The sequence below is a fragment of the Terrapene carolina genome, unplaced genomic scaffold (genome assembly GCF_002925995.2).
Source record: "Terrapene carolina triunguis isolate 2854851 unplaced genomic scaffold, T_m_triunguis-2.0 Scaffold62, whole genome shotgun sequence".
NCBI lineage: Eukaryota > Metazoa > Chordata > Testudines > Emydidae > Terrapene > Terrapene triunguis.
In genome coordinates, this window is record NW_020664413.1 from 21,549,498 (window position 1) to 21,573,629 (window position 24,132).

At 41.7% G+C, this 24,132-nt stretch overlaps 1 protein-coding gene across 5 annotated transcripts in view; it reads right to left on the minus strand.

Annotated features, from left to right (window-relative positions):
• Positions 1-24,132, minus strand: part of GTDC1 (glycosyltransferase like domain containing 1) — a 258,004-nt gene that overhangs the window by 154,855 nt on the left and 79,017 nt on the right. For 4 of the 5 annotated variants that reach the window (XM_024213651.1, XM_024213652.1, XM_024213649.1 and 1 more), the window contains exon 4: positions 19,755-19,969. The exons of the other annotated variant lie outside the window; for it this stretch is intronic. In XM_024213651.1, the coding sequence (XP_024069419.1) occupies positions 19,755-19,933 (179 nt within the window). In that variant the 5' untranslated portion in view covers positions 19,934-19,969. The remainder of the gene's footprint in view (positions 1-19,754; positions 19,970-24,132) is intronic. 5 annotated transcript variants of the gene reach the window in all.

Genomic DNA, 24,132 nt, shown 5'->3' on the forward strand with positions numbered 1-24,132 from the left:
GCCAATGGGGGCTGCGGGAAGCAGTGCAGGCCGAGGGCTGTGCTGGCTGACGCTTCCCGCAGCCCCCATAAGCCAGTGGGAGCCGCGATCAGCCGAACCTGCGGACGTGGCAAGTAAACAAACCGGCCCGGCCTGCCAGGGGGCTTACCCTGGCGGGCCGCGGGCCAAAGGTTGCCGATCCCTGTCTCACACCAGACAACTCTTGTAGCCAATCCTGTAATAAACTACCTAAAGGCTTATTAACAAGGGAAAAGAACTAAAGTTATTTACAGGTTAAAGCAAGCAAACATATACACACAAAGGAATTGCAATCTAAATCCTAAAACTGATAGAGTTGTAGAGATCTGTCTATTCAAAATATCTCCCACAGAGGACTCAGGGGCAACCCCTGGGGATCTCTGGCTTCAGTTTAATGTCTCTGGCCCTGTGAGAATTCAAACAACAAAAGAGATAAAAAATCTTCATGTCAACTATTTTTATTTCCGTCTTCCAGCATTCAAGTCGATGGGACAAGGCCTTCTGGATGTACTTCTCCATGAGTGGATGTTGCAGTTAACAAAGCTTTTGTCTTATAATGGCCTACTTAATTTTTGACAGTCCTCCTGGATGGCTGCAGGACACAATTCCGGTGCCTGGGTTCACAAATTCAAAGCAAACATATTCAAAGTTATAAAGCAAATCGTGCATATTTCCTTATAGCATAAAAACATAAGAATGGCCATACTGGGTCAGACCAAAGGTCCATCTAGCCAGTGGTGAGCTGAAGCCGGTTCGCACGAACCAGTTGTTAAATTTTGAAGCGGTTTTAGAACTGCTTGTTAACTGGCTTCCCTGTGAGGGAAGCTTTGATGGGCTCCGGCCGGGAAGCGTGTAATTCCTCCTCCCGGCCACCGGGGGTCGCTGCGCTGAGGGAGCCATGTGGGCTGCCTCCTGGCCCTGTTGCTGCTGCTGCTCCTCGGACCTCTGGCCCTGGGGCTCCTGCTGCTGCCTGGTGGGTCCCTGGCTGCTCTGCTGGGCCTGGGCTGTGTCCTGCTGCTCCGAGCTGCTGTCCCCGTGTCAGTACCCACCACGCTGCCCACAGCCAGCCCTTGTGCATCCCCCTGCCCACAGCCACGCTACCCACAGCCAGCCCCTGTGCACCCCCCTGCCTACAGCCACCACGCTGCCCACAGCCAGTCCCTGCCCGCAGCCAGCCACTGCCGCACCCCCTGCCCACAGCCAGCCCCTGCTCACAGCCAGCCCCTGCCGCACCCCCTGCCCACAGCCAGCCCCTGCTGCACCCCCCTGCCCACAGCCAGTCCCTGCTGCACCCCCCTGCCCACAGCCAGTCCCTACCCGCAGCCAGCCCTTGCTGCACCCCCCTGCCCACAGCCAGTCCCTGCCTGCAGCCAGACCCTGCCGCACCCCCTGCCCACAGCCAGCCCCTGCTGCACCCCCCTGCCCACAGCCAGCCCCTGCCGCACCCCCTGCCCACAGCCAGTCCCTGCCCGCAGCCAGCCCCTGCCGCACCCCCTGCCCACAGCCAGCCCCTGCTCACAGCCAGTAATCATCAAGTGATCCATCCCGTCGCCCATTCCCAGCTTCTGGCAAACGGAGGCTAGGGACACCATCCCTGCCTATCCTGGCTAATAGCCATTGATGGACCTATCCTTCATGAATTTATCTAGTTCTTTTTTGAACCCTATTATGATCTTGTCCTTCACAACATCCTCTGGCAGGGAGTTCCACAGGTTGACTGTGCATTGTGTGAAAAAATATTTCCTTTTGTTTGTTTTAAACCTACTGCCTATTAATTTCATTTGTTGGCCCCTAGTTCTTGTGTTATGAAAAGGAGTAAATAACACTTCCCTATTTACTTTCTGCCCACCACTCATGGTTTCATAGACCTCTATCATATCCCCCCCTTAGTCATTTATTTTCCAAGCTGAAAAGTCTCAGTCTTATTAATCTCTCCTCATATGGCAGCCGCTCCATACCCCTAATCATTTTTGTTGCCCTTTTCTGAACCTTTTTCCAATTCCAATATATCTTTTTTGAGATGGGATGACCACAACTGCATGCAGTAGTCAAGATGTGGGTGTACCATGGGTTTATACCAAGGCAATATATTTTCTGGCTTATTATCTATCCCTTTCTTAATGATTCCCAACATTATGTTCGCTTTTTTGACTGCCGCTACACATTGAGTGGATATTTTCAGAGAACTATCCACAATGACTCCAAGATCTTTTTCTTGAGTGGTAACAGTCAATTTAGACCCCATCATTTTATATGTATAGTTGGGATTATGTTTTCCAATGTGCATTACTTTGCATTTATTAACATTGAATTTCATCTGCCATTTTGTTACCCAGTCACTCAATTTTGAGAGATCCTTTTGTAGCTCTTCGCAGTCTGCCTGGGACTTAACTATCTTGAGTAGTTTTGTATCATCTGCAAATTTTGCCACTTCACTGTTTACCCCCTTTTCCAGATCATTTATGAATATGTTAAATAGGACTGGGCCCAGTACAGAGCCCTGGGGTGCACCACTATTTTCCTCTCTCCATTCTGAAAACTGACCATTTATTCCTACCCTTTGTTTCCTATCTTTTAACCAGTTACCAATCCATGAGAGAACCTTCCCTCTTATCCCATGATTGCTTACTTTGCTTAAGAGCCTTTGGTGAGGGACTTTGTCAAAGCTTTCTGAAAATCTAAATACACTATATCCACTGGATCCCCCTTCTCCACATGCTTGTTGATCCCCTCAAAGATTTCTAGTAGATTGGTGAGGCATGATTTCCCTTTACAAAAACCATGTTGACTATTGCTCCCAAAATTATGTTCATCTATGTGTCTGAAAATTTTGTTCTTTACTATAGTTTCAACTAGTTTGCCCGGTACTGAAGTCAGACTTACCGGCTTGTAATTGCCTCGGTTCCCCTCTGGAGCCCTTTTTAAAAATTGGCGTCACATTAGCTATCCTCCAGTCATTTGGTACAGAAGCTGATTTAAATGATACGTTACAGTCTTCAGTTAGTAGTCCTGCAATTTCACATTTGAGTTCCTTCAGAATTCTTGGGTGAATAGCATCTGGTCCTGGTGACTTATTATTGTTTAGTTTATCAATTTGTTCCAAAATCTCCTCTAATGACACCACAATCTGGGACAGTTCCTCAGATGTGTCACCTAAAAAGAATGGCTCAGGTTTGGGAATCTCCCTCACATCCTCAACCATGAAGACCGATGCAATGGAATACAGACATTAGAAGTGAAATTAATACATGCAGCAAATTACAAGCATTTGATTAGAGTCTAAACACTAAATACATTCTTGTAAAATTAATACCTATTCTGAACAAAGCTAACACATAGGTGAGCTGGCTTGGTTTCCAGTTATGAGTTTGTCAATTCTTAGCTAACACCTACAGCCTTGGCACTTGATTTACCAGCAACAACTATACGTATGCAACACATATAATAACAGGTTCTAAATTAGTTGTTACCACCCAAGAAAGGTCTTAAAATCACCATGGATAGTTCTCTGAAAACTTCAGATCAATGTGCAGCAGCAGTAAAAAAGGCTAACGCTATGTTAGGAACTATTAGGAAAGGGATAGAAGGTAAGACAGAAAATACCATAATGCCACTATATAAATCCATGGTGCCTACAACTTCAATACTGTGTCCAATTCTGGTGGCCCCTCTCACAAAAAGAATAGAGAGGAACTGGAAAAGCTTCAGAGAAGGGCAACCAAGTTGGCCAAGAGTACGGAACGGCTTTCATATGAGGAGAGACTCAAAAGATTCGGGCTGTTCAGCTTAGAAAATAGAGGACTAAGGGGGGATATGATAGAAGTCTATACAATAATTAATGGTGTGGAAAAAAATAATAAAGAAGTGTTATTTACTTTTTCACACAATACAAAAACCAGGGGTCACCTGATGAAATTAAAAGGCAGCAGGTTTAATAGAAACAAGAGGAAGTACTTTTTGCACACAACATGCCTGTGGAACTCATTGCCATGGGATGTTGTGATGGCCAATAATATAACTGGGTTCTAAAAAGAACTGGATACGTTCATGGAGGATAAGTCCATCAATGGCTTTTAGCTTGTATGATCAGGGATGCAACCCCATGTTTGGGGCTCTGACTACCAGAAGCTGGGAATGGAAGACAGTGGATGGTGGATCGCTCCATAATTGCCCTGTTCAGTACACTCCCAGTGAAGCTGTCAGAGACAGGATATTGGGCAAGATGGACCATGGTCTGACCCAGGATAGCAGTTCTTACATATGGCTATAACTGGTGCAATATTTAAGAATTCAGGACTGATTCCAGTGCTAATTGAGTCTATGTTAGAAAAATAATTTTAGGGCTGGATTCAGAAGAAATCAATTCTGAAACGTCTTCATTAGCAGGCCAATCAATATACCCTTCAAACACTGTAACAAGGAATTGGAGAGATGTTTGTGAGAAGGAATGCTCATGTAAATCAGGGTATGTCTACCCTACCCACCGGATTGGCGGGCAGCGATCGATCCAGCAGGGGTCGATTTGTCGCGTTTAATCTAGATGCGATAAATTGACCCCCGAGCGCTCTTCCGTTGACTCCTGTACTCCACCGCCGTGAGAGGCTCAGGCAGAGTTGACGGGGGAGCGGCAGTGGTAGCAGTCGACTCACCGCAGTGAAGACACCGTGGTGAGTAGGTCTAAGTATGTTGACTTCAGCTACGTTATTCACTTAGATCGATTACCCCCGGCCCCCTCCCCCCCCCCAGTGTAGACCAGGCCTCAGTTCTCTGAATATATTCACCTCATTCTTGGTCCATCTATTAACTTCCCCATATCAACTCCAGCCAATGGGAGTCAAGATGCATAATCAAAGGAGAATTGGTCTAAAGAGTACATTTCAGTTTGTCAATAGCTACAAGGCAGAGAGAAGTTATGTCTGGCATTGTAAACAGTATGATATAGTGTGTTTCCTTCTGAAATAAAATCTAATTTCAGCATTCTTGCAACTATGCTAACATAGCATAGCTATAACAAGTGAAGTTCTCCTTCAAAGAAAATTTAGGAACCCTTTCACTGTAAAGAGAAAAGTTCTTTGTTACACCGTACCTTGAAATTCATCTCATCTTCCTGCATAATTTTAATATCTTTAGCACCATTTATCTGAATGTACTTGGCAGATAAAACTTTTAGCTGTTTTTTTTAAATGAAATTGATTACCAAGAAATTTCTGCATATGCACAGTTTAAAATAATTCTATTCCTCAGGGTTTAAACATAGAGATGTCGCTATGCATGATAACTGTTTCATGTTAGTGAGTTACAACTATTCTGTCACAAGTATGAAATGCATTTGCTCAGAAAAGCCAAAGGCACTGTCAAACCTGCAGCAATCTCAGAACAGTAGGAAAAAATGCCTGCAAACTAGCTGCTACTAGGTAATGGTTCCATTTATCATTCTTAAATTTCATCTTTAATTAAAAATGGGACATTCTTTTCCATAAATAAAAAAAATTGCAGATGTTCTTAGATTATCCCTTCTTTTTTTTTAATTTTGCCTTACATGATATACATAGCATCATATATAGAGAAGAATTATTCAGTTAAGTATGGTTACATCACTACATTTGTTCGAGGCAGAAGACTTTTAACAGTATCCCAAATAGATAAATAATATCTTTATGATACATAAAACCTGTTATTCAGTTAAAAAGAAATATTGTTAAGGTGCTTAGAGGAAATACAAGATAACTAAACATATAGCAGAAATATCCTTTAACCTTAACAAAAAAAAATGTTTAAACAAGTGCTTCTCTACTGATTGGCCTTGATTATCCTCTCACAGTGGGATAACTCACCATTTTAAACACTGTGAAGTGGTTATACTGATGTAAAATTAGTGTAAATGGAAGAAGACTTAGGCCCATTGTGGATATATCTTTCTTTCATCCTAATAATTATTACAAATTATGCTGATAGTAGGTCTAAACTTCTCCTACTAACTCAGCTGCAGAATGGAAATCACATATTAGTTTATGGAGTCATGTCCACTGCTGTTTCCTTCATTCTCACTTCCAGTTCCTATTAGACGGGGATATAAACTTCAGCAGGCAAGATCTAAAGTGGATATTAAGATAGATAAGAGGAAATCTGAAGACCAAACAGCCCAGAATATAAAGACAAATAATAAGAAATTCTTTAAGTGCATCTGAAATAGAAAGCTCTCGTTATTGTCACTGGGTCTGCTAGACCACCACAGTGTAAAGGGGACAATCAAAGGGAATAAGGAGACTGCAAAGAAACTAAATGATTTCTTTGTGAAGATCTTCATTATAGAGAATGATGAGGAAACACCTACCCTGTGGTTGCTTTTTTACAGGTAGTGAAGATGAGGCACTGTCAGAGATAAATTAGATAAAAGGAAACTGGTGGATATACTTTATTTAGACTTTCAAAAGGCTTGTAATAATGATACTCACAAAAAGCTATTAAGAAAACAGGATAATAGCAGATATACCATGAGCCTGGTCAGCACATAAGTTGGAATACCTAAGGAAAACAGAAGGTGCTAAAGAACTGGTATTAGTGACTGAATAAATGGCACTCTTCTCTCTGAGTCAGAACTGAAACAATATGTCAGCATGATATTAGGTGGCACTGTGCTGTCTGGAGTGCTATCTTCCATATGAAATGCAAAACTGAAATCCTGGCCACTTGTGGTCACTAAAAAGACCCTAGCACTTTTGTGAAGAGCAGAGGTGCTAGCCACGGCATTCTACCGCAACTCAATGTGGGTAAAGTGTATTCTGCTTACTTATCTTCCCTCTTTGGTTTTAACTGAATCCAGTTCACTTCCTGTCCTCAACTAACTTGCAGTGTTGCTGTGTGCTGTCTGACAGATACTGGATTTCATTCCAGATATAACTATACTTCGCTGATGAGGAAAGTCATTTATATAATACAATAGGCATCAGAAAAAAATAAAAAAAGTAGCAAAAGGCTTTAATACAGGTGTCTGGGATAGTCACATTACTAATCAATGGAGAAGCCACAACTGATTTATGCAGGTCAATCCAAATTAGTGCCAGTAACATTTCTATATCATATCACAATATATGATGTATATGCTGTATATTTTACAGAAAAAAAATACTGGGAATATTTGGACAGTTTCAAAATTTGTATTGGCACTAGTTTGTATCATTTTCTTCTAAAGCCAGGTGTGTTAGATACGAGTCCAGATATTCAGGCTATGAAGAACAGAAAAATTAGATGATTAATAGAATTTTAAAACCTCTAAATATTACCTAAAGTAGATTTTTCTTTAAATAACGTTGCAATTTTAAGATCCAGTTTATTGGGATCTTCCTGCGTTGGATGCAAAGTATATCTTATTAGAAAGCTGGGACTCTCTCATTTCAACTGTCTAAAGCTCCCAAAGAGGGTTGCCAACTTTCTAATGGCACAAAAAAAATGGTTACCTATCTTTCATAACAACTGTTGTTCTTCGAGATGTGTTGCTCATGTCCAGTCCATTCCATTCTAGGTGTGCGCTCACCCAGTCATTGGAGACTTTTGCCTTAGTGGTATCCATAGGGTCAGCTGTGGTGCCCTCTGGAGTTCCGTGCTCATGCCGCGGTATATCAGGCACCGCCGGCCCTACTACCTCTCAGTTTCTCCTTGCCGACAACTCCGACAGAGGGGCAGAAGAGTGGGTAATAGAATGGACCATAGCAACACATCTCAAAGAACAGCAGTTACGAAAAGTGGGTAACCGTTTTTTCTTCTTCGACTGCTTGCTCATGTCGATTCCATTCTAGGTGACTCAAAAGCAGAATACTAAAGCAGTGGACTCAGAGTTCACAGTCTTGTAGAATGGAGCACTGCTCTGCCGAAGCCAGCATCATCTCAAGCTTGCTGGGTCAGCACATAGTGTGAAGTGAATGTGTGGATGGACGACCAGGTTGCATCCCGACAAATTTCTTGGATCGGCCCCTTGAGCGTGGAAGGCTGACGAGGACGCCTGCACCCCTAGTCGAGTGAGCCGTCATGATCGCCGGCGGGGGCACCTTCGCCAGCTCATAACAGTAACAGATACAGGCCGTGATCCATGATGATATTCGCTGGGCAGACACCAGGCAACCCTTCCTCCTATCTGCGACAGCAACAAACAACTGCATAGATTTGCGGAATGGCTTCATTCTATGTAGAAAGCCTGGGCCTATCTGAAGTCCAGGGTATGCAACCTGCAATACTCATAGGTTGCGTGAGACTTAGGACAAAGGACCAGCAAGTATGAAACTGGGAGACAAACTTTGATAGAAAGGCCGGGTGCGGGCGCAGCTGGACCTTGTCCTTATAAAAGATCGTGTAAGGCGGTTCTGATGTGAGTGCCCTGATCTTGGACACCCTCCAGGACCAAGTTATAGCGACTAGGAAGGAGACCTTCCAGGAGAGAAGCAGGAAGCCAAAGGCTTGAAGGAGAGAACCATGATCCTTGACAGCACCAGGTTCAGATCCCAGGGGGAACCAGATCCCGGACATGCAGATAGAAGCGCTCCAGACCTTTCAGGAACCGTGCTGTCATATGGTGGGCAAAGACTGACCTGCATTGAAATGGAGCGTGGATCACTGAAATGGCCACCAGGTGCACCTTGATCGAAGACAGCAACAGGCCCTGGACCTTAAGGTGCAGCAAATAGTCCAGGACATCCTGCAGCGAGGCCTCTTCTGCACACATGTGACGATCCAAGGCCCAACACACAAACTTCCACTTCGCCACATAGGTAGACCTGGTGAAGGGCTTTGTGCTGCCCAGCAGCACCTGCTGGACACCAGCAGAGCACCGCCGTTCCTCCCCACTTAGCCACGCAGCAGCCAGGCCATCAAGTGCAGTGCCCCCAGATTTGGGTGCAGCAGATTGCCGTGGTTCTGGGACAGCAAGTCCAGCCAAAGCAGCAGCAGCAGGGGGGTGGCTGCCAACAGACTCAGCAGCATGCCGAACCAATGTTCATGAGACCATTCTGGGGCAACGATGATGACCATTGCTTTGTCCTGCTTCACCTTTAGCAGGGCCTTATGAGTCAATGGCATCAGCGGGAAGGCGTACATCAACGCTCCCGACCATGGAATCAGAAGGCGTCCGACAGGGAACCCTCGTCCCTGCCCTGCAGGAAGCAGAACACATGGCACTTTCTGTTGTGCCGGGATGCAAACAGGTCCACTTGGGATTCCCCCACCTGCAGAAGATCAGGTTGACCACCTCCGGATGGACCGACCATTCGTGGCAAGACGAGAAGGACCTGCTGAGGCGATCTGCCTGGATGTTCTTGGTTCCGGGCAGGTGGGCGGCTATCAGGTGAATGGCGTGCCACACACAGAAGTCCCAAAGGCTGAATGCTTCCCGACAAAGGGCCGAAGACCTAGCGCCACCCTGCCTCTTGATGTAATATATCGCGGCCGTATTGTCCGTCAGGATCTGCACGACCTTGTCCTTCAGGTGGGACAAGAAAGCCTGGCAGGCCAGGTGAACCGCTTTGAGTTCCCTGACATTGATGTGAAGGGCTAGCTCACCCAGGTGGGCTCCCCAGCCCAGATCCGACCCATCCTAGACCAGGGTGAGCATCGGAATGGGGTCATGAAGGGAGCTCCTTGCAGCACCGAATTGGGAACCCACCACCGGTCCAAAGACAGCAGGACATGGCTTGGCACTGTGACCACTCAGTCCATGGGGTGCCTGCTGGGAATATAATCGGAGACCAGCCATGTTTGCAAAGGCCTCAGATGAAGCTGGGCATGGCTGACCATGTACGTGCACATGGCCATGTGGCCCATCAGTTGCAGACATGTGTGGGCTGTGGTGAGCAGGTGGGATTTTATGTGGGAGATCAAATCTGCCATGCCCTGAAACCGTGCTTCAGGAACGAATGCCCTGGCTCACGTGGAGTCAAGAACTGCCCCAATAAACTCTATGCGTTGGACTGGCATTAACGTGGACTTTTCTGTATTTATTAACAGGCCCAGGTTGATGCAGATGGAGCGTACCAGATCGAGGTTTCTCTGTACCTTCCCCGGGGACCTGCTCTTGATGAGCCAGTCGTCGAGGTACGGGAACAGGTGAACCTCATGCCACCTGAGCAGATTTGCCGTGGTAAGCCGCCACTGGTGCCATGCACTTGGTGAACACCCTTGAGGCCGACAATAGGCCAAAAGGGAGTGCAGTGAACTGGAAATGGAGTCCTCCCACTACAAACCGGAGGAAACACCTGTGCCCCGGGAATAAGGAAACATGGAAATAAGCATCCTTCAAGAGTGGCGTACCACTCTCCCAGATTCAGGGAAAGGATAATGGAGGCCAGGGAAACCATGCAGAACTTCAACTTTTTGAGAGACTTGTTGAGGCAACGCTGGTCCAAGAAGGGTCTTAAGCCCCCTTTGGCCTTCAGGATTAGGAAATAACGGGAGTAGAAAACTCGTCCTTGCATGTCCTGAGGAACCTCCTCCAATGCCCCCAGGTATAGGAGGTTTTCGACCTCCTGAACGAGGACTTGACCATGAGAAGGGATCCTGAAGAGGGATGGAAAGAGGGGGTGGTGAGAGGGAGGTGCAGCCATAAATGGCAGGGTATAGCCCTGGGATATTATATCCAGGACCCAGCTGTCCGAGGTTAGCCTTGACTACACTGAAAGGAAAGGGCAGAAATGGTCCAGGAAAGGGCAGGAAGGATCCGGGGAACTGACTGGGGCGTTGCTCTCGAGAGCCCTGAAAATGCATGCTTCTGGCCCCCAGCGTGTTTGGCGGGCCCAGGCTGTGCAGGCGAGTGGGAAGAAGAAGAAGGCCGATGCCAGCTGAAAGTCTGTCCTTTCTTCTTGCAGAACTCTGATGAGGCTGCCACGATCTTGGCGGCAGAAGCGGCCAGAAGTGCTTCCGCGTAGGCTGCGGTATATGCCCAACGAATGAAGGGTAGCCTTGGTATCCTTCACCCCATGCAATCTGGCGTCCGTTTGCTCTGAGAAAAGACACATCTCATCAACAGGAAGGTCTTGGATGCTGCAGGAGGCCCACCATCTGGAGCCATGAGCTACACCTCATGACCACAGCAGACACAACTACCCGAGCCACAGAGTCCGCCACATCCCAGGCCATTTGTAAAGAACACCTGGCTGCCGCTGTGCCGTCCTCCACCAAGGTGCCGAACTCCTGGGCCAACCCTTGTGGGAGGGACCCCTGGAACTTGCAGAGGGCATCCCACAAGTTTAAATTGTACCTTCCCAGGAGGGCCTGATGGTTTGCCACCCAGGATTGAAAGCTGGCAGTGGAATACATTTTTCTCCCAAAGAGATCCAGTCTTTTGGCATCTTTATTCTTGGGAAGAGAGGAGGAATGGAGCTGCTTGTCTTGTTCGTTATCCACGGAGATGACCAACGAGCCTGGGGGAGGGTGGGTATAAAGATACTCGCACCCTTTGGCTGAGACAAAGTATTTTTTTTCTGCCCTCTTAGAAGTGGGAGGGATGGATGATGGGGTCTGCCATAGGGCCTTGTCGATCTTTAAGATCCCTTCGTGGACTGGTCAAGCAACGCGGGCAGGGATGGAAGCCGAGAGGACACTAAACAATGGGTCTGCCTGCTCAGCCATTTCCTCTGCTTCTAGGCCCAGATTTTCTGCCACACTTCGGAGCAGAGCCTGATACTCCTTGAAGTCATCTGGCAGGCTGGTTCTTGAAGGACCCATGACCACCTCGTCTGGGGATGATGAGGATGCCTGGGTTACTGGAGAAGCAAGAGGTCATAAGCAGAAGACAAACTGGAGATCAGAACCATCAATCAGATTCCAGGAGTCACACTAGGTCAGAATGCCAGGTGATCAGGACTAAGAGCAGGAGGCACATAGTCGAGAGCAGGGTGTAGCCCAGTTGTTTAGACAACTTCCAATTCCTGCCGCTGGCTTAAGTACAGCCAGCAGCCAGTCAACCGCTCTGGGATTCTTCCAATCAGACCTCAGGGGCACAGCCCCACACTGGAGTTGGGCTTCATGGGTCCCAGGTAAGTGATTGTCAGCAAGCTGCCAGGTGAACGGTTGGAGAGTGGCTTCTCCCATGAACCCTGAGGACCTGGGATTGAGACCTGTGGGTCATTACATCAGATGTATTGCACTGAGTGTAAATCAAATGTATTGCACCAAAGTAGTCTAGCCCAGTGGCTTAAAAACCTCAGGTAGATTAGCCCTTAGACAGAATAGCTGACTATCCTAACAGGCTCCTGGTCTGTTCTGGTCTCTAAGTGTTTGATCCAAAGCCCATTGAACTCAGTGGAAAGACTCCCCTTAACTTTAATGGGTTTTGGATTAGGCCTGTGTTCAGAGAGGGAAAACCATAATGTTCATGTGGACATCCTAACACAGTTTGAATTCTATAAAAATCCTTTTCACTATCTACTATTCACAAAATCCAGCCAAGTCTTAAGTACTTATTAAGAAAGTTAGATAGTCATGCCACTGAAAAATGAAGCTGTTAATCCAAATAATGAACAGCCCAAGTATCTCACCAAAAATTGCAGGATTTATATTTTTAGGTTTAAAATAATTTGTAATTAGGAAAGGCGCAACACTGATTTCAAATATCTAGAATGTTCTGGTTATAGGACACAGATTGGAAGATTTGCTCCTTTCCCCTTGACACATAAAACCAGCATTATGAACTGGAATGAGGATCAAATCAAAAAGATATCATATTCTTTATAACATAGTACAGTAGATGTTTGTAATTTGAAAACAGAAACTAAACCAATGACTAATCTAGAAATTAAGTAGATACAAGACATCAGTTCAAGAGGATAGGTAAAATACATATTAAAATTATAAGTGTGGAAATACTGAATCATAATGCATGATTTCATTACACTTTACTGAGAGCAATGTAAATACCAATACTTTAGCTGATACATAAAAAAACATTTTAGGTATAAAAAAAAGGGGGGGGGGATTTCCCCAGGTACTCTAAAACTCATAAAAAAGAAGAAAAGCAGAAAAGCTACAGTTATATATCTCTCAGGTTACTGGCATTCCATATCAGCACTCTAACTAGATCCAAAAACCATTGACTAGAATATAATTTCTGCTACTATTAATCACAATATATAACTTTGTGTTCTGGGTCTTGACATGTCAAGTAATAGGGGGCCCTCATCAGAACATAATACTCAAAAAAAACCAACCCCAAAAATGAAGGGATACTGCGTAACTTCATATCAGGAAACTAACATTAGCTACTAGACCTCTTTCCAGGGCCATGCAGATGATCCTATTCATTCATTTCCTGCCACACAACTGGGATAAAGTTTGGCATGACCAGGAATGAAAACTGCAGGATAAATTAGCTTTAGAAGATAAAATCAGCTTTAAAATAAGAAAACAGCCAACAGCAAATGCCTTCCCTCTCACCCCCTACAATTCCAAAATCTTATATCGAGGACCTGATTTTGATCTCAGTACAATTTTACTGACTTTAAAGGAGCTACTCCTGATTTACAACAGTACAAGATCAGAATCAGGCCTTTCATGCATGTTGAACAAATTAAAGAATAAAACTTTTTTGGAGTGAAGTCTGTGAGGAGGTTTATACAGAAAAAATGTAAAGAAATCTTGTCACTGTTAAAATGAATAGCTACCATCTGCCAGCATTTTATCTTAGGCAAAGTTGATTAATGCAAAATGAATGCTTAAGATCACATTGCTGTCTGCCTGAATAATTTTCAGGTAGTTCAGTTCTAAAATTATTACTCCTATTTTCAAACATAGTTTTACTTTTTAATTTTCTGTTCAAAGTCCTCAGTTGTCAGACTTAGGAAAAAAGAGCATCCATTTCTAATGTTGTGATACTGCACTAATGCCCCAAGAGTAAGAACTTTGCTTTTGGCTGCTTGGTGCTGCTGCTGCAGCAGGACAGTTAATCTGCCCTAAGAGGGCAGCTGGGGATTCCACCTCCATGGCAGACTTCACAAAAACAGCAGCGTCCCCCAGTAATACTGAAAACTAAGATTTCAATTTGGACTAGTCTCATTTTGAGTAGAGAAATAGATGGCTATGCTATTGGTCTCATTAATAATCGGTTTCAAATAAGTGTGGTTTTGGCCTTTGCCATTTATTGTAAAAGTTACCTTTATTTATACTTTATTTCAAAACTGAAATATCAATGACAAATTGTCTCGATATACAATTAACATATTGCCTTTCACTGCCTTTAAAATGGGGTTTGTTGGTTCGTTCGTATGTAAGAGTTCTGATCAAAACATTTAGTAGAAATTATCTGTCTTGTACTCAGTTATTTGTTCTCCTTCTGTATTTCACTTTGAACAACAAAATTATCAGAAGAAAGACTTTCGGTAAAATTAATTTCATCCTCCAAAAGCCCAGGACTACACCTACGCCACCGTTATGGACTAATCATATAGTCCCACCAGAAGAGAGTGAGTTGGATGCCTCACTTCCATTTGAGCCTTCAAAAATCTATCCCAGGATGTACATCTTAAAGATTACTTCACTTGGCTATCCAGAAAATATTAAGGACCAATCTTACTAATGCTACTCAGGCAAGTAAATTTCAGCACATGAATAATTCCATTGATTTCAATGGGATTACTCATAAACTAAGTTACTCACCTGCATAAGAATTTGCAGGTTTAGGGATTAAAATAATATTTTTAAATATAATGTTTTGGAAATACCAGTACATTAGTTTGTAAAAAGCTTAGTCTATAAAATAGATGTTTTTCCTGTAGAAGGGTAACAGAAAATATCAGATCTGAAATGCTCACTGGTCTAACTAGTAGCCTTAGTTTTCAGACGTCTAAAATAAATATTGGCTATATAAATAAAATTATGTATGTTCCGACAGTACACCCTTGGACTGTTTTATATGTTGTTGGATATTAAATCCATCAGATTTTTTTTCACAACTCCATTCATTAAAAATAATTTCTCCCCTCAGTAAAAGTGTAATAAGCATACAGTTTGTCTTTTAAAATACAGTTGTCAAATATCAAGGGGTAAATATACTCGAGCGTTTACCCTAGAGGTCTTTAAGGGCCAAAGTCTGTTAGAAATAATATCTGTTATCCATATGAACAGTTACCTGGGGGGCAGTATAAAATGTTACACATTATATTTTTATTTTTTGAAAATAAGCTAGCAGAGCTATTCAAAACAAACTTGAAGCTTCACTGCAGCATTTAACCTCTTGTGCATGCAGGTCCAGATATGCTATTAATTGATCATGTATTTCTGTTTTTGAATGAGCACTTTGTGTGGAGAACAAGCTACCAGCAAAATGGGATAACAGATTTTTTTTCTCCATTTGTTGTTTTTGAAGAATTTTTTACATATAGAAATATTTTTTTCTTTAAAAGCAACAAACAGCAGAATCATAGGAAAAAGTAAAGGGACAAACTTTGTTTTGTGTTCTTTGTGGAATATTTTAACAGTTCTAAGATTTCCAGTTCTTTAGTTCTTAGATTTTTCTCGCCCTGTGGTTAGTTACTTGGTTTCTAGGATTACTGTATATCTGCTGTGTTGTGGTGAGCTTAATTTTCCACAAAACGTCCAATCAGCTAAATTCTACAACATACTTAATCAAAGACTGTCCCAAAATGAAAATATATGCACAATTCCAGGGCAGATGAGCTCCAGAAAGCTGGGTAGAGGGCTCAGCCAAAGAGTTAAAAAAAAAAGTTTTGCCGCATGGAACTGTTTTCAGACTGCCAATCAGAGAAAAGCTGTTTTAGGCCATACATCCCCTTCAAAATTTCTCCTCTGGCTCATTTCTTTTGAGTTAGCCTGGGAAAAAGCCACTCCTTATGTTAGGAAATTGGGAGAGACACTGAGCATGCTCTGATGCTGAGATCAAAACAGAAGCTTGTTCTTCATAATTGCCCTTTTACTGTACCTCCCAGACTGTGTAGTTTGGAATTTGCCTTCTGGAAACTGTACTATTCCTCCCACTCCTGATGTGAAGGAAAGAATCACTGAGATTCATCCATCCCTGTATTCTCCCAGAAACCAGAAAAGTAGTGAAGAGAAATGGCCCACCCCTACCACGCAGAAACAGACAGGAAAAGGGGACATATTTTTCAGAAACTGGGGAGGTGAGTCAAAAAATCCCAATCCCTTTTGCTTCTTTGGGGGGCGGGGCCGAGGGAAGAAGAGGAGGAGGAGAAGAAGATCTACATTGTCTATAATGGAGTTGTAAAGATGGAGTATCTTGAACTGATGCAAATTCAACTCAGACATCTCAGGTCAGGTCAGAGCATTGTGGAATGATCATATAGGTCTCTGCAAAGCAATTCTATGAAGTAAGTTCTTAAAAGTTGAGTACCACTGCTCTAATACCTCAATCAGTCATCTTCAGGTTTACTCCCTAAAGCCACTGGGATTGAAGCAAGGACTCTTTTCCTGCCTGATCCTCATCAAGGTTTTGTCTTTCTTTAAGGAGACAAATGAAGATCTGCACTGGCTTAACTAGAGAATGTAGCATTTAACCGAGCCCTGCATATCTGGCTGTTTTTTCTTTCCTCTGTAGAAAATCATCCATTGTGTGTCTGGGAGGTCATATAACCTTCTCAAAGTTGCAAATAAATAACACCCCCTGGGGCCCCTATGTGCTGTATCCTACCCTATGAAAATTGAAAGTGTCATCTCAATGACCATCTCTTCAACATTTTTATTTCCAGGTGACTCCCAGAGGTCCTTCTGGGAAACACAAGGTGCTTGCTACCTACCAAGTCACCAGGCCACACAATTTACAACTTAGGTTAAAAACAATAAGACTAGCTTCATTGTTTATAACTGATTCAACTTTCAAGATTTCCCCAGGAGACTGCATGTCTGCTCTCTGACAAGAAGATATGAGCAAATTTTTACCACTGAATCTGACTGGTCACAGTAAAACTCCTGAATTTAAAATCCAAGATTCCTGAGACCACTTCATGCTCTGCTTCAAAAGCACTTTTTAGACAGCTTATTTAATAATATCTGAGCACTAGTTGGTGTGCTATCCTTTCCATGATTAGCAATAGCAATATTATTCTCAGGAGCATATACTAGTGCTGTATAGATTTATAGCAATATTGTTGGACATATAAACAGCCCTTTTACATAAACATCAACATCCTGAATAAAAGATAAATCTTGAAAGATAAATGGACAAAGAACATTAAAAAAATCTTGGCAATACTCAATTACAAAGTGTTTCTGGATTTGAAACATTTGCCACCCTCCTTTTTCATCGGACAAACACACTGTAACAAAATATTTATGAAATGTTATTGATTTTTATTGAAGTGAAGATTTCACAGGGAAGTAAAAACAATTCTTGATCTCAGGGCAAACAAGTCACAAATAATGCCAATATATGCAAATTTGATGTTTTCTATCACCTCTTCAGAACTAAGAAATATTTAAAAATCTCTCTCTAAATATATGTCTCTCAAAGTTTCCAGGGTGCAGTTTCACTCTCTTAATTCAGAGTCTCAACAATTTACTAATGGGAAGCAGAGCTTTGTATTTGCTAGATGGGTGTTTAAATGACAGTTAACAAGAAGTAACAGAAATCAAGGTTCTTGTCCACTAGGAATAAGTGGAGTCCCTTATAAGACAGACTGATTCATTTATACTTTCATTTAATAGAACAATATCTGAAACATTCAACTACAAACCAAACATAAGAAAATGTGCAAGTAAAGTAGAAAGTACCTCTAATCAGTTTTCCTCTCACCAGTCACATCAGCACTTGTTGCTAATTATTTTATCTTGCATACGATACAGTACATACCCTTTTTAATATTGTATCTTTGTGAACTTTGACTATTTGATTCTGTGTGATCAAACACTAACAACAGCGGCAAAGAAAACACTTTCCCCTCTTTAAGATGCTCTATTGGTTAGTTCAGATTTATTTGTTGTCAGTGAAGGTTATATTTGCACATAAGCCTATGACAGATTGCAAGTTTTTAACTTTGAGCAAGTTTTCAAGCTGCTGGTATTTTTTCTTAAGATGTAGGTTACTTGACAAATTGGAGTTAAGTTATCTGGGGTCAATGTAACTGTAAGTTAAACTAATGAAGTGTATGCCTGTGAATGATGTCTGATTAGTTTAATACAGCTAGTGCTGGACAGCTTGGGCTGCTGACCTTGAAGGAGCATAGATAACATTGTGATGCGTTGGAGGATGTGGTTGTGATGCAGAAGAAATTTACATAACAGTTTGTCATATATACTCCTCCAAAATAAAATTGTTGCAAAGGAAGAGTAATGCAAAACCCATACTTAAATGCCTCAAGCAAGAGGAAAAAATAGTTACAATAATTTGGTAGCAGTTTATTAGAAATGAAAGCAAGCAGCAAGCCCAGTAAAGGTGTATTTTCTACACCAGCATTTTATATATTCAAACTGTTCATAAATTGTGTAAGATTAAATATTATGTTCCACAATTTGTGATGGGTTCAGATTTAATGTTACATGACCTTATGCAGCACAGGATATATGCTGCAAAAATCATTTTCCTCTCCATCTGTGTCTACTATCTTTATTTGTTATCATCGGAAGTTGCAAACATTAGCCCCAGTTCTCAGCTGGGATCTGCTAGCATATACCTCTGCACTCAGACAGAGGCCCACTGAAGTCAGTGGTATGCAGTGTAGGTGCAGAGGTCCATGCTATCAGATACCAATGCAGCAGGAGGGCTTTGGTGTAAGTAAATAAAGTGTTGACAGTAAAAAACCCATTTCACTGCTGAATCAGTGATGTTCTCTTGTTTGCAGTCACTGAAATGTACACGTCACCATTTGGTGCATTACTGTTTAATAGAAGTATCCTACAGCATCTTAACTGATCGGGGGGCGGGGAGGGGAGGGCGAGAAGGAGAAGATGAATGGCTGGTTTCAAGACCACCAAGTTTATAAGTGACTAGAAGTTTTCCCTATATGATGACCACTTGGTGGTCTGTGTGTATTTAGTTTGGTGGTCTCAGTTCAGGTTCTAGTTGCTAGGTGTCCACGCAGGGCTTAAATTCTCATAGTATTTCCCAGAGCCCTCCATGTTCCCCCACCAACATGCTATGAAACCTCCAGGGGAGTTGAAAATATTTACTGGAGCTCTGCTCCAGACAGCTCCAGCTGAATTTAAACCCTGTGTCTACATAATAAAACAAACAATTTGACATCCTCATATATGGTCACATTACAGAGCTCAAGGTCTGAATAGTCACTAGACTGAACTAACTACTCTCTCATTCCTTTAGGTCACACATCCATACAGCATTCAGGTTACTCTACAGATAACTTGGTATGACGCTGTGGAGAAGCTTGCACTGCATTACTCTGTGCATTACTCTGCCTGATCTGTGGAAAAATAGGACTTCAGCCTCAAAAGCTGTACGTCCTATCCCTTTCACCAGCTCTAAACTCATTAGAGAATTCAAAAGAAACACACCCACAGGCGGCAACTTAGCACAATTTAAGATAGAGACTTTGCAGTATTAGAGATATAGACCCAATATTTTTCTAGAGGCCTCTAAAAGGATGCCTGCAACTTTCCACAAACACAACCCAGCATGCAAAACAAGAAGGTCAATATCCCACCTCAGTGCCCATTTGCAAGTACACATGATTTTGTATGCAAAAAAACCAGAAAGCTCAGTTTTAGAGACCTGGTTGAAGATCCTTTCATATTTTGACCTGTAAGATTATTTGTCACAGTACTATCTTTACCTGTAATTAGCATTAGCTGGCACTGTTTGCATGAAATAAAGGGCAGCAGTCCGTGCTCTCCAGTGCCATTTCTTTGCTGGGAGTGTGTAAAGGACACATTCTTCTATCTCCTCCTGTAGAAGATCTGCCAGCTGCTTGTGGGAACCACCATAAAAAGCTTCAATTAGAAGAATACTCATACTTGCACGTTTTTCAAATCTTCTTGGATTCTAAAACTGACAAAGACAAAGAAACCTTTTATTCCCAAAGTCTATTCTTTAGTGAGTTTTTTTTTAAGTGTGTTAGACATAGATCATGAAAAAAACTCCTATTAACAGACCTCTGTTAATATCTTTGTTTCATGGTAATATATTTATTTTTTTAAAAAAGACTAATTAACAATTAGTATGATAAAAAAGGAAGGTGTCCATTAATCACAACAATAGTCCATTAAAAACTAGCTATTTAGAATTTAACTAATAACTAAAATATACTCAATCTGTAAATGCTTAGATTTTGAATTTTAGTTATTGGCTTTTTAAATAAGATATATTTGAAAACTGTTTATTTTACAAAAGTTTTTTTAAAATGTATTTTCCTGTTCTGGAATTGAGGGTGCTGTCCATACAATTTTACCTTCTGAATGGTAGTACATAAAACTAAAAAGCATTTCAAACATACTTCAGCCAAATTTGTTTCATAGTAAAGGCAATCTGATTTAAAAGAAACATGATTGGGGGCATATCCTGGGGTACCCAATTTGAGTCTACCTCCAGGACTGTGTTCCTTAGGTTACTGAAGCCTGGGATCATCACTAAAATGACACTTGCAGACCCTATAGGAGATGTAAACTTCGTTACTCTTGAATACTCCAAAATGGCTGAAACAGAATAATATTGTAGTCTTAAGGAAGCTATCACACTTTCACCCACAGGGCTGCTGACACACAGGAAGCAAAACACATGGCCCAAAATTAAGGGAAAGGTGAAAACCCTGTGACTATTGCTCATCTGTTTCATGAGTCACGTTTTGGGGTGGTGAAAAGCTGCTCTGTAGAAGCTTAGGGATACTCCATTGGACAAAAATGTTAAAAACAAAACCATGATTAGGTATTTACCAGCAGTGTCTGCTGCTCTGATAACTTCCACTTCAGAACATACTATCAGGGGCTGAGTAACACTGGGTCTGATTACTTCATTTGTTTGTGCTTCAGACCGATGTTATATATTGTATGACTATACTGAGCACCCAATCCCTGACCCACAGTTTCCAGTAGTCGCTGGTTGTGACCCTAATCTTTTCAGCAACTCTGTTGGGGAGGGATGAGGGGATTCATAAATTATAACCCTTTACCAAAATCTAAATGATAGTTCTAGTCATTAAACATAAACTGGAGTTAATGTTTAAAGTACCTACAGTAATTAAGGGTAAAAATGCCTTCCAAGAATGTTGCAGCTATCAAAAAACAAGCTAATGAAAAAATCCCGAAATTCAGAGAGTTAAAAGATGAAATTTAAAAGAAACCTTTTGGTCAGTACTGAATCAATGGCCCAGCATGGTCTTAGGGGCTTTCGGTGCTGCTGGAGTTGCCATTTTTCAGATGAGACAAAGCTAGATTATTCACCTTTGTTAAAGAACAAAGTGTTAGGAAATAAATATTTTCACACAGGAAGAGGGTGGGGGGAATGAAAAGGATTGGAGGGAAGCATTTTGCAAATTTAACTCAGAAAGAGGGCACATGAAATGTCTGATAAATTCCACTAAGTCACTCATTAAAAAAGAGTCGAGGTTAATGTTAATTTACAAGCTGCTCAAGGTAGTACAGTAGTTTGTTCATAAAACATCTGATCAAATTTCCTCATCAGACTAGTTATGAAAGCATTTTAACACCTAGTTTAATTGAATCAACAATGTACCCTTTGGTTTTATTTAGAATACTTTGCAACAGTTTTCTTTTTTTATGTTCCTTTCTGTGATAGATAAAGAATGAGGCAAAAATTTGTTTCAGTTCTCAGGTTTCCTTCTGGTCTAAGATTACTGACAATTAGGTTATTCTATACTTGTCTTACTACTTTTAGACTTTTTAATAAAACAAAATGCTATGCAAATGTTAAAATAAACCCTCTAAGTGTGCTTCTGATTGAAAATCTCAATTCAAACTTCGATTCTGCCTTAATTATCTGCTGGGTAGCTGAGGCTATTTGATTCTTCATACTCTGTGTACCTGGTGTGTGTAGATCCCACTTTGTAAGGATTAAGAAGCAAGGACGAAAAATCACAAACAGCAGTCAATTTTTGAAAGATGATATGATACATAAAGGGTTTTTGCACAAACTGCCTCGAATGGGGAAAACCCCAAGACAAATCAAGAAAGCATCAAAGGATCACTCACCAGCATTTGTAGAATTCTACTGTCATGTGCTCTAGGTACTTTACCAGTTACATATATTAAACACAGATTAATAACAAGACAATCTAGAAACCTATACTTGGTGTTTTTTAAAGGTGCTACTAAAACAGAAAATATTAAATAAGGGACAGGCAATGCAATTAGCCCCTGCAGTGCAAAATGATATCATTTAGGAATGATGGAAAACCCAGCCAAGTAGTCTTATGTTTTAAAAATATATGATGATAATGTACTGTAAATCACATTATTTTAAAAATAACTTGTAATTTTTGTAAATTTAAAAAGCTACAATGTATGTTGGATGAAGACATTTACCTCATATTTCACATACAAGGTTTCCAGTTTTGTTCACATATCACAGTAACATCTATTATTCTTGCTTTATTTCCCTTGACCTAGCCAAGTTAAGGTAAATATGTACTATGTACTCCTTAGAGGTCTTGAAAAGCCACTGATGATAAATGGTCTGAAAACATTTACCCTATCTGATGGAATGCAATCCTCAATTAAATATAAATCATTCCAGGTATTCTTTTACCCATTTCAAAGAAAACAACAAATATTAGAAAAATATATCTGCTTCTCCATTCTCATTACAGTGCTTCCTCTCTCAAGGGTGGCTCTTTGGAGCCAATAATTCTGCAAGTTACACTAATGGCTTGATTCTATTCTCAGGAGTGCCGTGCTGTGTAGCTTGAAAAATTTGCTTCACTGCATGTACCATATGCAGATCCAGTAGCAGATTCTTCAGGATACATATTAATAAGAGTCTACCTACTTGCAATAAGAATTAAGTCCCAAGTGAATGTTACATAAGCAATAACATGACTCATTTGCAGGCATACTGGATACTTACACACCTTAGGTGTATTGTGAGACATTTCTCCCCATTATTTCAACTCCCACCTCAAAAATACTGTCTCATAATAATACTCCATATGGACACAATCAAGTCATGACTCAAGTGTCGGCCAGAGGGTGAGCATGTTGCAGAAGACTAAGTAAGGGGTCAGATACTGCCCATGCTAAATTCCTAAATGGGCAGCTAAGGATTCCTTTCCCCCCTCCCACCCAAAATAAAAAATATCACTGGCTGACTTACAAGACCATGCTGCTAACACCACACTCTCCCATTTACAATCCACTCCCAGCATGGTTGGGGGAGGAATAAGGGGATATGGCTGGAGCACACAATGCCCTTATGAGCCCCAACTGACATAACAGTCTTTTAGGGCTGTTTCAAACCAGTGTTATTTAGAGCAGCCCTGATGCTACTGTAAGTTATGCTGGGAGCCAAATCAGCACCTGGTCAGGCCCAGAATCTGGGGGCAGGGGTAAAAAGATATTATAAGTCACCAAGTGCTGCTATATAAACCTGAGGACTTAGCTTTAAGTGTGTCTTCCCACTTATGAAATAAATGTGCTCTCTCAGCAATGACTGCAAACTTTGGGGAGTAAGTACCCAGTTAGGGATCTGAACTCAGATTCCTGGGTAACAGCACAATGAACTGCCATTAACAGGACAGAGTAAGCAGTCAAATGTTTTTAACTTATCAGAACAATTGTTCTGAGAAATATAAAGAACTAGAATATAAATATATATGTTTGAAAAAAACAACATGGAAGAACATATGAGCAAGAAAGTTTACACTCTTCAACCAGTTACAGAAGCAGTAACTTTATACTCTTTTTGAACTCTAAGTAAACAGTAGTTATAGTATTTTTTAAACCGAGGTAGGTACAGGAAACTTGTAATTTACCAGTGATTTATTAAGGAAGATACATTTATTCTGTCACTTATACATAAATGCGGTTTCACAAACGTCAGCATAACTCACAGAAGAAAGACATAATTAGCCCTCTTCATTGACGTATTCAGGCAACATACATTACAGATCATGCTTAAATATCTGTCCAACAAAATATTTTAGCAATAACCCAAAACCAAAGGAATAACTGTTAATATATTCCATAGGTACACAATTGCTA